Source organism: Bos indicus, chromosome 14 (assembly GCF_029378745.1).
Source record: "Bos indicus isolate NIAB-ARS_2022 breed Sahiwal x Tharparkar chromosome 14, NIAB-ARS_B.indTharparkar_mat_pri_1.0, whole genome shotgun sequence".
Lineage (NCBI taxonomy): Eukaryota > Metazoa > Chordata > Mammalia > Artiodactyla > Bovidae > Bos > Bos indicus.
Genome location: NC_091773.1, coordinates 19611021 through 19624989, shown reverse-complemented (window position 1 = coordinate 19624989; position 13969 = coordinate 19611021). Strand labels below are relative to the sequence as shown.

The 13969-nt window shown below is 43.4% G+C and overlaps 1 protein-coding gene across 10 annotated transcripts in view; it reads left to right on the top strand.

The window, feature by feature from the left end:
- Window positions 1–13969, top strand: part of SPIDR (scaffold protein involved in DNA repair) — a 277621-nt gene that overhangs the window by 126666 nt on the left and 136986 nt on the right. For 6 of the 10 annotated variants that reach the window (XM_070802507.1, XM_019973800.2, XM_070802509.1 and 3 more), the window contains one exon: window positions 2240–2453. In XM_070802507.1, the coding sequence (XP_070658608.1) occupies window positions 2240–2453 (214 nt within the window). The other 4 variants (XM_070802512.1, XM_070802516.1, XM_070802513.1 and 1 more) reach the window with 4 other exon arrangements.

The window sequence follows — 13969 nt, the reverse complement described above, 5'->3', positions numbered from 1 at the left end:
AAACTTGGATCGAATGCATAATTGGTCTTGGATTGTCCAGGCTCTGTCTCCCGCCGAGGAAGGGGAGGTTACCCTGTTTCCTTTCTCCAGAGAAAGCCGACTTCGGCTTCCCCGCTGGCCTGTGGGAGGAGCTTCACACCCCCCCACCTAGCCCCCGAGCCCCACTTGCAGCCAAGACCTGTTAGTCAGGAAGCGTCCAGTGGTAATGGTCGGATCAGGGTTCATATTTATTAGGTATTGTCAGGAGTTCTCATAAAAATCTTCAGAGAAACTGCAGTCAGTAGCAGTGTGACTCAGAATTACAGGTATTTCTACTGTCATACTATTTACATGTCTCTGTAGTGTCTGGCCTTCTGTAAAATCTGTCAGGGACTGTAGAGTTGGAGGCAGACCATTGAAAACCTAAGTCACTTTGTGATCAGCCGCACGTAACAGTGACTGGTAACCGGAGGAAGAACAGTGCTGCCTGGACAGGCGCTGGCCCTTGAACTCCAGCGGGGCAGTGGGTACTGGGGAGCACAGGCCTCAGAGCCCTGGGCAGCAGCCGCTGCCAGTGGCGGAGGATAGTGTTGGGGGTGAGCCCTGAGTGCGCATACAAGTTTTAATAATTCCTGAAATATGTCCAGAAATGTTCCTGTGGCTAGCCCTAACCCTAGGGCTTTTCTTTTTGCTGCCGGTGAACTTGACTCCGCCCACTGCTCTGCTGCCCAGTGCAGGCAAAAAATGTGTGCACCACAGTGACCCCGCATATGCTGACTTCTCTTCCTGTTCGCTTGCTGAGGGTGCACTGCCTTTTACTTGGAGACGCCTGTAGTGGCAGAGCCGAGTCCGTCTTCCCTTCCTAGGCAGTGCTGTTCTTATGGTGTGTTTTTACTCCCTGCAGGGACCAGTGCAGCCTAGCATTGTGCTTGTTCATGTACCTCCCCCTCCTCAGGGTAGACGCATGCCTTAGAAACGCTTGTTCCCGGTTGTGCTCTGGGGAGGTGCTGTGACCTTACTTCATACGTGAAGTGCTGTTGGCACTCAGAGAGAGGAGAGTATGGAACAATTTGGGGAAGAGGGGAAAATGATGGAGAAAAGTGAAAGGGTTTTTTTTTTTTTTTTTTTTAGAAATGGAAACGAGATTAAACTGTATATCCACAGCCTTGGCTCCGTTAAAGCCTTTCATTAACCGGTTAGCTAAAGTGGCAATGAAACTTGTATTAGTATCTGTTATTAACAAGACACGTGCCAGACACTTAGGTTTTATCTCATTTAATGCATTTACTTTTTAATTAAAAAGCAGAGAGTAATAAAAGTAATAAGTAGTCACTAACTAGGATTAACAGCACATTAATCTTCTGTGTCTTCCGCTTCACGTATTTTTATAACAGTATAGCAGATAAGTTTGAAGTCTCTTGGCTTCCCATCCTGAGGCACACTCCTTTCTCTTATGATGCAGTGGTTATCACAAGTTTTCTGTGTGTTTTACTAGTCCATATTTCTGTAACTGTCTGACATTTGTGTCTGTAATGATATTTTATTGGTCTTTGTGTTTGAGAGAAATAGCATTAGGGTGTTAGGCTGCCCACGGCTTGTTTACCCCTTTTATTTACTGAGATCTCTCCCAGCTGATACACACAGATCAGGTCCACTCATGTAGCTGCCGTGGAGTCTCCTCTGTCCACCCCCTCAGCCCACCCACTGGCCACCGATTGATGCTGGGTTGGTTTCCGGCTCTTACAACACTGAGTTGTATGGCCTTGTCTCGATCTCCGGGAGCATGTGACAGAGGCCTTGGATGCATTTCTGCTATATGGTTACAGGCTATGCACACTGTCAACTTTATTTATCTTACTTAATTCTTAAAAATATTAATCAAAGCAGGTGGCATGATCCCCATGTTACATATGAGAAAAATGAAGTGTTGAAATGCTGTGTAACTGGGCCAACTTAATAAGAGAGCCGGTGATTGAATCCAGATCAAATTCCATCCACTTCAGTCTCGAGCCCTAACTCCCATTATTCCACAGAAATCCACAACTTTTAATCTGTATGATTGTTATAGTATTTGCAGCTGGTCAGTCATACTGCATCGTTTACAAGTAGGCAATCAGAGCAGGTAATGAAGTGGAGGAGCGTGTGAGACAGGGGGACCCCGGTCATGCTCCCTTTGTTGTTGTTTTTGAAAGGGTTCAAGTTTTAGAGTAAAAACATGCTTTATGAAATGATGGGTTTGCCTTTGTTCATCTCCTTCCAGGTATAAAATCTGGTGTCTTAACTGTGAAGATTCTAGAGCTGCATGAGGAGTGCAGTGTCCACGTCGCCACGTGTAGGCAGCTGTCAGAGCTACAGGCTGACAGCCCTTCTCAGGGTGGGGCTGTGGGGGCCAGCCTGAAGGTTCTCTTCACCAAGGAGACTGCCCACTGTCTCAGGGGGCGTCCACAGGATGTTGTCCACATCTATCCTCCCTGGTGAGTGCAGTCACCAACTGTGAGTGTGTCTCAAAAGACTTTGTTATCAGGAACATTTTTATGACTTTATTATATGGTGATGCCAGGGGAAGGGAGCCAGGATTCAACATGGGTTTTATGTAACAGAAGCTCTGAACTGCCTCTCATGGCTTGTTTGTACTTCTGGCAACAAAGTTTCGATAATTTGGTGGGGGTGGAGGTCCACATCAAAATTTCTGCTTAAGGGCCATGTTTTTATAAAATCTGGCTGTTTCTGTTTTTATTTTTCTTAGAAATGTAATTTTAGTAATGGTGATTATTTTGTCGGAGGGGTAAAAATCATAAAGTAAGATGAAATAGGGGTTTAATCTTCCGGGGCATAAGTGGTCACTAGTGGATCAGAAATTATTTTTGAGGATACCATGTTTGTTTTCTTCTGCATAGGATATTAATTTTTACCACAATAAAAAGAGGGAAAGTTTGCACAGACTTGTTTTAAGGGTTACTAAGTTAACTACCTGTTCATCTGGCTGCTCCAGGTTTTGGCTGTGGCAGGACCCTCAGTCTTCACTGTGTCACACGGGGTCTTAAGTGTTGGCATGTGGTGTCTAGTTCCCCGACCAAGGATCAAACACGAGCACCCTGCACTGGGAGCGTGGAGTCTTTACAACTGGACTGACCACCAGCGAAGTCCCTCAGGGATATTGATTTTATTGGCAGTTTTTTTTTTTTTAAATTATTTATCTGTTTATTTTTGACTGTGCTGAGTCTTCATTGCTTTGTGTGGGCTTTCTCCAGTTGCAGAGAGTGCGGGCTACTCTCTGCTTGTGGTTCATGGACTCACTGCGGTGGCTTCTCCTGTGCGTGGCTCCAGAGCACATGGGCTTCAGCACCTGTGGCGCACAGGTTCAGTTACTCAGCAGCCTGTGGGATCTGCCTGGACCAGGGGTTGAACTGGTATCCCCTGCATTTCAGGGTGCATTCCTAACCACTTGACCACCAGGAAAGCACCCCTACTGGCATTTTTTAAATTTCATTCATCAATAAATTCTTAGATTTGAATTCAGCTGGCTCAGATGGTAAAGAATCTGCCTGCAATGCCGGAGACCCAGGTTCGATCCCTGGGTGGGGAAGACCCCCTTGAGAAGGGAAAGGCAACCCACTCCAATATTCTTGCCTGGAGAATTCCATGGACAGAGGAACCTTGTGGGCTACAGTCCATGGGGTCACAAAGAGTCAGACACAACTGAGTGACTAACATTGTCATTGTCATTGTAAAGATCTTTAAGTTTAACTTCTTCCCCAGAGGAGGGATCTTTTCATTTTGTCTATAGTGAGTGAGCATTAGTCTCTAATTCAATTCTTCCAAATAGGCTGAGGATATCACAGGCAACTTGAATTGCTTTATTTAAATTTTTAATACGTTTTAAAATTGACCAATATAATACACATATAGAATCATACACAGGTTACAAGTTTATATTTCATTAAGTTATCATGAGGTAAATACATAATTGTTGATTCGCATGGCGGGGATACGCTGCTGTGCTTTTCCATAAGGTGACTGAAGATAAATGATAATAAATACTCCATTTTGAACCAGACTATTTCTACATGTTTTTCTCTGTGACATAAAACATAATTATAACTGTGTGGTTCAGGGGCTTCGACTTCACACAGTAATTTTGAAAATTCTGTGAAGAATTAGGAAGTAATCTTGGTGAGTATTTTAGGTAACAGAGCATTGAGTTCAACACTGCTTACTGAGGTGACACATTTAGGGTAAGCTAAGTGAAGTCCTAGGGATAAAGTGTTCTGTGGATTTGTTCTGAAAGAGGAAGACTTACTGAGGTCAGCAGATACTGCCCTTTTTCTGTCTTGAGCAAGGTTGATTTCTTTCAGAGAAACTACACATCAGTCATTTTGATCCAGCAACACAGGCAGCTCCTGGCACAGGCACAAGTGCTGTGAAGGCCTGTTAGAAACATTATGGTTCCAGCACTAAGCTTTTGGTTAAATATTATACATTAATGAATGAATGGAATGCTTCATGTCTAATGTGGCCTCCCAGTTGGCCCACGTGTACTCTTTATCATAAAAATAAAGATTGGAAAAGCAAAAAAGTTTCCTTGTTTTAAAAATGTGTCTGCTTTCTGGCCGTGGTCTTCCAGAGGTGGGCTGTTAGCGCAAAGCACAGCCCCGGAGCTCCTGGGTGGAGAAAGTGCAGCCAGTGTCGCTGCCCGGCTCTCCTGGTGTGTCTCCCTCTTGGAACACTCCGTGTAGCACACGAGTTCTGTCAGATAAACAGACACATCGTGACCTGTCAGATTAAAGCACATCCACGAACCCAGGAAATATCTCATAATTCAGTATAGATTTATTCTTAGTTGAAAGGTCTTGGAAACAATCCTGCTTTCTGCCTTCTGGGAGTTCAGATCATGGAAGCATAACATGCCTTATCCGTACATGTCCTAGCTAGAATGATGAAGTTTCTCCTAATTTTTCAAAGTTGTTTTTTCTTTTATTATTTTTAACATAATGATAATCTGTGAAACAAAGACAAAAGCCAGAATAGATAGTGGGTGACTTTTGCATGGTCTTGTTCTTCAGTGGCTTATTGTGGTCACTGAGAGTCCACACACACACCCCACCCCTCTGCCTCTGTAGGTATGGTTCTTTCTTACTAGAGGGTTTTTCATGACCCCAGGTCCACGTGACAAAACTTATGCCTCTCCTGCCCCTTTTCTGTATGCTTTCCTTGCCTCTTCTTCCCAATTCAAGACGCTCTTGGTTGCTCTGCTTACATGCCACATTGTGCCTTCCACACGCCGCTATTATAAGACATCTGATAGAAAATCATTTCAGTCACACTTCTGTCTGACCCTCCATGGTGAGCTTCTTGAGGGCAGGGCACATGTGATTGGTGCTTTGCAAGACCATATGACCATAGCGAAGTGAAGGTGTTAGCTGCTCAGACATGTCTGACTCTGCAACCCCATGGACTGTTGCCCGCCAGACTCCAGACTCTGTCCATGGATCCATGTTTTCTCAGAAAATCTTGAGATTAGATAACCAGCTCATTTTTGAGGAATTGAAATGGTAGTGGGAATATGTGTACCAGTATTTGTATCTGTGAAAGCACTCAGTTATTAGATCTTCCTAGCCTAGCTAACATGAAAATGCTTGGAAGTTTTCCTTCTCTCTCCACAAGCTTACAGGACAGGTAGTGTTCACTTAACAGCAGTGCTGTCCTCATCAGTCAGCACCAAGCAGTCAGGAACAGTGCTTCTGCACAAGCAGGATCCTTGGGTCTCCAGCTGTTTTCACAGGAGCCATACTCTCGCTCAGCCCAGCATGGCGACACTGTAGGGACTCCATCACCATCCTTTAATGGCTGGAGAAAAATCACTAGGCGGAAAAAAATCAGAGTAGTCTGGTTGATGATTGGGAAGTAGATATATGTTTGACCACAAATCTTAAGCATATTTTTTTAATAGTATCAGGCTTTTTTTTTTCAAAACCGTGTGGAACATTCATGGATATTTTGAGGAAGTTTGAAAATAATGTTGAAAATGAATATATGTTAATTAATAGCTTACTCAGTAATTATGCTCAGTAAAAATGCCATCCTTAGCTGTTTTAGGAATGTAATCTTGAAAGAATAATCCAAAGACTACTGTAGTGGGAACACTAATATGTAAGGGATTTCTCTAACCCCAGTCACAGCATCAGTCTCTCAGTGGTTCTGAACCCTGGACCACTTTCTCATTGGGCTGAAGGTCAGCTCTTACCTTCTACAATGTCTATGAACAGATCAGCTTATCATTTTGCATACTCTTCTCCTTCAGAGAAGACAGTAATGTAAAAAGAGTTCTGACTCCGTTTCCTTTCCAAAGTTGGTCTCAGACCCTTTTCTTTTTTCTGGTAACAGAAAATAGAAATGCCTGTTTGATTTTACCTGCATCTAGAATCCTAAGGATTTTAGAAATAATTGATTTAAGAACTATGACTCCAGTCCAATACAGAATTAACTTGTTACCTGCTCTCTTTTGTGGGATGTAGAATTTGTCATTTCCATACTATAGATGAGGGAACAGAATTAATACAGTTTAAGTGTAGCTGTTTGATGCAGGCAGTTGGGTCATAACATTCAAAATTCTTGACTGTCACATCTGCTTGCATTGTGTCTATCACCATTTTTACTAACAGTGTCATGGACACGTAGTTATTTAAGTTACTTTGGATCTGTGAGGAAGCAACTTCATGTTCTAGCAGTAGATGCTTCATAGATTCTCTTCAGGTCCTGGGGAGGTTGCCATGGAGAGTGGGAGACTGTTGGAGACTGCTGGGAAGCCATGGCATGATTCTCCTGTGATGCTGCCCTGTGTATAAAGGCAGCTGGATTGGCGTTGTCTTTACCTGAAGCCCCTGCGTTAGGGAAAGCTGTTGAGGAAGGCAGGCTGGTGGTCCAGCAGAGGCATACGGGTGCAGTTTGCTGTCCTCCTCATGCCCTGCCAAGTATTCCGGAAACATATTCTGAGTAGAATGTACTCATGCAGGGTAGTATATTTTGTTATCTCACTTTGTTTTGATTTTTACTCTTTTCCTGCCTTTCATGTAGAAATCAAACCAGCTTTCAAGGAATAGATTTGTGCTTATTAGATGGCTATTTCATGATTCTTCTTGTTGTTCAGTTGCTAAGTTGTGTGCGACTCTTTGTGACCCCATGAACTGCAGCACGCCAGGTTTCCCTGTCCTTCACTGTCTTCCAGAGTTTGCTCAAATTCCTGCTGTTGTGTTGATGATGCCATCTAATCATCTTATCCTTCTCCTCCTGCCCTCAGTCTTTCCCAGCATCAGGGTTTTTTTTCCCAGATCAGCATCATCTTTTCCAATGAGTTGGCTAACACGCTTATTTCCAGCCACTGCCCTCTGTCACGTCAGCCCATCTGAAAACCAGACCTGACTTTTTCTCTTCAGATTACTTGTCATGCACTTTCCTATGAGGCCGTAAGTGTGGGCTGAGGGAAGGATGGCCGGTGTCACAGGAGTAGGTAAAGCAAGAGTACAAGCCTCCTGTTTGTGGAACTTAGTTTCAGATGCTCTTCACCCTTAGTATGCTACATACACCACTTTCACTTGCAGACATGGTATTCCTGGATGTATCCTTCCCTAATACTAGTTGAATCAGATAGTGCCCAGTTCATGATAAGTCCATGGCCATCTCATGTCCCTTGTCAAGGCTGCATGATTATCTAATATAGTCAGGTGTCCTGTCACCACTGGGAGCCAGCAGCAAGCCAGGATTTCCTGTCAAAAGGAAAACAGTTATTTATTGACTAAAGCATGTCTTAGCCCCCAGACCTTTGGTCCTTCTGCTCTTCTGTTTTGGCTCCAAGTATCTCAATCAGCTGTAGGCATTTCCATTAGTTACTGAGACCAGAACAGAGATCCTTGTTGTATCCTGGCCCACATGGAGTGCGTTCTCTCACCTCGCTGAATGCTGAGCCTTTTAGGTCACTCAGGAGATAGAGAAGAACACAGGTGGGTGGAATGAGAGATACTGACATTCGTGCCTCTTTTTTGGTGGTAGCAGATGAAGAGCACAACAGTTTTTCTCTTTGGAGGAAATACCTTAACATGCTTCCACATCATAGCACCTTTGGAAACTTTGCGCAGGGCACAAAATTTACTCTGAATTCTTTTAGCATTTATCTTCTGTCCATTGGTACAGGCTTGTATTGCCAGGGTGTCTGAGGCTACCTTTTGTTTCCTGTTAACACATTCTATCTGTATGACGCCCTCTTGTCCTGTGAAACAGTGAGATGATGAGGTTCCTGTAGGCTGAGCTGCAGTGAGAACTGGAGTTTATATCGCGTAATGTCAGCAAGATGGAAGTAGCCTGCTGTCGGCCAGGTGAAAGCAGGTAGCTTTCTGTTTTCTCTGCTGTTTGGGACAGAGAAACACACCTGCACATACACATTGAGCTCTGAGATCAGTAGCTGCCAACCAGGGCAGGCAATGTGCTGATTCTCTCCAGTAGAACTCACAGCTCGATCTGCAGCTGCAGCAGGGGCTGCTCCTGGTAAAATCTGTGGTAACTGCTGTCATCCTCAAAGCCGTCTGTGTTCTATGGAGGCCTGATGCCAAACAGGAGGGGAGAGAGGAGTCAGCAGCATGCCTGTCTCAGTCTCTGAGATGATCCCTCAGAAGATGTGGTATCTCTTTCATTGTTGTTTGCAGTGCAGAGAAACTTTGGATTTCTTTTCAGCTCATCTCATCACAGCAGTTCTCATTATATGAATCAAGGTGCAAATGTGGGAGTTCTTCCTGTTTCTGAGTATATGTTCCATCCACAAACTCAAGATCTGGGCAGATAATCATAAGACAGACTTCATTTGTGTTTGTCACTCATGAAACCTTCAACTTGGCCAGTAGAGCACAGGGGTATTGAGTCCTCGGGGATCAACATTACATCAGGACAGGGACCCGTAAGTCCCGAAAGGTCTAGCTTTCTCTTTCTCCAGTGCACTGCTGCTGCTGCTGCTGCTAAGTCGCTTCAGTCGTGTCCAACTCTGTGCGACCCCATAGACGGCAGCCCACCAGGCTCCGCCATCCCTGGGATTCTCCAGGCAAGAATACTGGAGTGGGTTGCCATTTCCTTCTCCAATGCATGAAAGTGAAAAGTGAAAGTGAAGTCGCTTAGTTGTGCCCGACTCTTAGTGACCCCGTGGACTGCATCCTACCAGGCTTCTCCCTCCAGTGCACAGTTGTCCCCAAAAGTAACGCTTTGGGAAGAAGGACGAATTAACTGACAGGATTAGGATGTCAGTGAAGGGTTCTTTCCTGAAGGACCAGCTGCTCTCTGAATCAGGGGCTCTGGGACTGCCTCTGACTCAGGCTGGGACCCAGAGGATACTCCTGGACCTTATGGTGCTTGATCAGGCAGGGCCTCTGTTACCCTAGAGGTTATATGGGAGTTTCTTTAGATTCTCAGCTCTTCCACAAATCTCTCAGTAGCCATCCTCCACCAAATATTCCTGTACCTCAGGGCGTATTAATAACTTAGGTCCTCTGGGTCCTTATGTGTGCTCTGCCTGACTGCTTCTGGGCACTTGGCTCCACTTTTCCTTACCTCGTGGAAATCTGGGAGCCTATTTCAAGGGCAGCCTCTGCCATACTGACCTTCTCTGTGGCTCCCCGAGGGGTCAAGTTAAGAGGTGGGTGACCATGACACATGACAGATGTCTCTCAGTCTTCATATTTCTGTCTCTGTCTTTTACTGTCACATTGCTAGCATCCAGATATTCTGATTTCTGTTCTGGGCTATGCAGAAGGCAGAAAGTTTGAGTTGGGCTTTTATAGGATAGTTCTAATTAAAGACAAACACTTTGGCCACTGTGATGAATTCCCAGTTTCATCCCTGAAATGCGTTTTGTAGTGATATATTACAATACCTAACAGACAGAAGCTAATCAAGGAACTTCTCGGAGTACTTTCATGTCTGTTTTCTTATTTCCTCTTCAGATAACCTTGTGGTATAAATAGAACTAGATTCTTACAGATGAGGAAACAGGTTCAGAAAAGGTAATTACTTTTCTGGAGGCAGAACTAGGACTGGAACCTGAATCCCTTGACTCCTTACCTTGTGCTGTCTCTTCAACACACGCCTAGTGGCTCACATAGGGTGGCATACGTGTCTCTATCCGGAAACCACAGTTCACAGTTGTGTTAGATGCTGGTTGCCCCTAATTACAGCTTATATTTAAGAATATATTTGCAAGTAAGTTAACAAACACACTTGACAGAAACCTAGGAAGTTACAAATGAAAATTGTAGGTAAAAAGAGTATGTGCATGTTTGTATTTTCTCTGTAATATTCACACCTTCAGTTTCTATCTCTATGCAATAATTCTCTCCAGAGGAAATACATCTGCTACTTTCTAAATGCATCCACTGCTTGCTTTAGAAGTCCCTGAATGGGACTTCCATCTCTTCCTCCTGTAAGAGGATTTGGAGACAGGTTGAGGGGTTGTTTAATTGAGGAAGTTCTGCAGGTTGAAACCCAGCCTATTTTGTTGTCCATCTTACCTGATCTGCATAGTAATGGCTAAGCCTAAGATCAGTCTGTTGATCATTGTTGCTAAATCATTTTCTGTATTTTTTTCTCCCAAGAAACATAAAATTTTTGAAGATTAGTGTTACATGTACTTTATAAGTTCGCTCAGTGCCCTGCCATCTTAACTATTCATGTTTAGAGCATCACATGAAGGCGTTCTTAATGAGATTTAGTGCAGGCCTCTGCTGTTATCTCACTGGAGGGTTTGCTGGAGGCTGGCTTTCCCGACAGCCCTGACCACAGAGTGTTGGAATGCGGGGCTGACGTCACAGCCGCTCCTGGGAATGTTCTGCATTCCTCTTCCTGGCAGTGGTCAGGTGGCTTCCAGCAAGAATGAAGGATAACAGCTTCCAAAGAAGAAAAAGAAAGAGGAGGAAGAGAACAGTTTATAATCAAACTATTGTGGGGGAGGCACTTTTATTCTGAGCCAAAATTGAAATTAGAACCAGATGTCTAACATTCTGATGCTGCACGAATGTTAAATGCATTTATTAATGACTGTAATAGCTGAGTTATTTGGCTTCTTATTGAACTTAAGTTTTGAAACTCTCTTTAAGAATTCTGGAAAAACAACTTCTTGTAGTTGATATTTTATCTGCAGGCACCTTTTTGAGTGTAAAGGGGGGTGGGGAATGGCGCACTGAGGCCCAGGTGCTGTGGTTAATGAACAGGCTGTGTAAAATCTGATAATCTTCGGAAACATGACTTCTGAAACATGAAGTCTCTGTAATGTGTTAATGTAGTAACTTCAATCCATTAATTAGGGGAGAGGTATATTCTATTAAGATATATGCTACAGAAGTTTTTTTCCTGAAAATATTCGCATTAACGTTGTTGTTTCTGAATATTATGTTACTGGCCAAGCCAGGTATTCAAAACAAAACATAGCAGACTCTTAATATAATAAACACAGATTTCCCAGAAGTCATTCAACTCTGCAGTAGTGTGTGCAACAGAAAATTGGACAGTAACTGAGTTAAGTTTAAACTTAATTTGTGTTTTCCTGTCTTCTAGGCACTGAAGTACTTTGTTCACAGTGATTGTACTGGCTTAGCATATCATAATTTGTGTGTGTTAAAGTAAAAAAGTTTTTTCTTTTTTTTTTTAAACAGTGCCTTTCAGTAGATTCTCTTATTTCTGTATCATAGCAGTTACATTAAAACAGTTCTCCAGTTTAGGTGAACTATGTTTGAATACTTCCTGTTACATATTGAAATGGAAAGTTGGCCTCCTGTTGTAGGTCATGTCGCTGGTAAGGAATTTCCAGAAATGTGGAGAAGTGCTGACTCATGGTGTACAGTGGACTGATCCCACTGCAGTAAGTCATGAGGGGGTTTTCTGAGTTCCTCGTTGAAGCAAGCAAAATATGCCTGGGTAATGTGCTACTTTATTTTTAGATGTAGCTGTGGGGGTGGAAGAGAGGCTGTTGGTTGGACTATTAGTCTTGCTAATAGCTTTAAAAGTTCTAGGGTTAGGTATGTGTGTAAATGTGTTTTTCTACAGGCTATTATTAGAATTTGGAAACCAGATTGTTTTTGTTGTAGTCACCTACTGTTGTTCTGTCTGAATCTTGCCCCCCACAGGAACCCCATGCCCTCAGGCTGGGATGGTGTCTGGCTGTGGGCTCTATGAAATGTCAGGGATGGTGGTGCTTGCGTTTAGGGGGGTTGGTCCAGAAAGAGGTGTTGAATTCTTTGTATCTATAATTGGAAGTTTCTGAAACTAATAGTAATGATTTACAACTTTAAATATTAGCGGGCAGAAGTTAGCAGAAAAACTAAGATTTGTTGCGTTTAATGTACCTGGCTTTGTCCTGAATATTTTACGTATGTTAAATTGTCTAAATCTGAAGTTACCGGTTGAAATTTATTTTTCATTCATTTGGTATGGAGATGTCTGCTAAATTTGAGGGAGAGGAGCTATCTATAACAAAAATTCACTTCTAAATGCATATCTAATCTCATCTAATGCAAAGTGTACCCATCCATCAATTCCACAAACACTCGCCGAGTAACTGTTCTGTTCCAGGCCAGTGCTGCTGGGTGCTGGGCGCTAGGCGATGAGTGCTGGGTGATAGGTGCTGTGGAAGATGTGCCCTTAGTTCCCTCTCTGAGGGCAGCGGTGCTGCATGTAGGACCAGAGCAGGAAGCACACGTTCATGGTTTGTGCAGCATTCTGTTATGGCTATCGTGGTAGAATTCTATAGGTACAGTGGGGCACAAAGAAGGGATATACTTAGATCTATGCTAGATTCTGTCAGATTGTGCTGTGCTTAGTCGCTCTTTGCAACCCCATGAAATGTAGCCCACCAGGCTTCTCCTCTGTTCCTTGGATTTTCCAGGCAAGAATCCTGGAGTGGGTTGCCTCTTTTAATATGATTCTGAGGATGTCAAACTTGATGACTGAAAGTAATTTGAGTAGGCAGTGCTGAAAAAAACAAGCTTATAAGGGAGATGAGGGAAGTACTCCAGTATATGTGACAGTTACTCAGGACTGCTTAAGAGGAAATTTAAGAAATTTAAATATTTCCTTACGTCAAGTCATTTCCTTCCATACACACGTACATCTCACAAAACAGCATGACAGTCGCCTTGTGTGTCTGAGTCTACCCTTCTCACACACTCCTAAAGAGATTGAGTGGCTCTTTGTTAACACTCACCATGGAATCATAGAGCATGTTCTAAAACTGTTTCCTGTTATGTGAAGGTTGACAGAAGGAAGAGTAGGTGTCCTTCTGGTGAGTAGAGCCGCTGCCATTGGGGAGGCACATGGAACTCTGCAGGTGGCCTGCAGGCGGAAGCCCCGCTGAGCAGCTGTTCAGGGAGCTCTTGTCCTGTCTCCTGACCACCTCTATTGTCACCTTCTGCTGAGCTATACCAAGGGAGTCATTGACCTGTTTTGAGAGGTGATCATAAGGAATTATTAACAGAACGATGCTCATATTTCAGAATGCAGGAATAGTTCTCTTCCTTTTCCAAATGTGTGTTCGCTAATTACATTGCAGAGAAAATCCTTGCCGACCTCTGGTAGGTGTTTTGCTTGAGAATGGGATAAGCACCGGCAGGGCATAGCCAATAGCCCTGAGGCTGGAGGTGATGCAGAGGCACCTAGGGCCTGTCACGCCATCCACATGGGATCCTCCAGTAATCTACAAAGCCCAGGAGTGTCTAGAAATTTAACATATTTGTTGACTGAGTAAGTGATGTTTCTATACTTTGAGACAAAACTACATTCTTTACTTTGTAAACTCTCGTATATGTATACACATAATTCATCAATGCTTAAAAAAAAACAGTGGCAAATACACATCACATAACATAAAACCATTTTAATATTTTTATACATATTCAGTGGTATTAAGTACATTTGTAACGTGTTGCAAGCATCACCAGTGTACAGAGCTTTTTCATCATCTCAG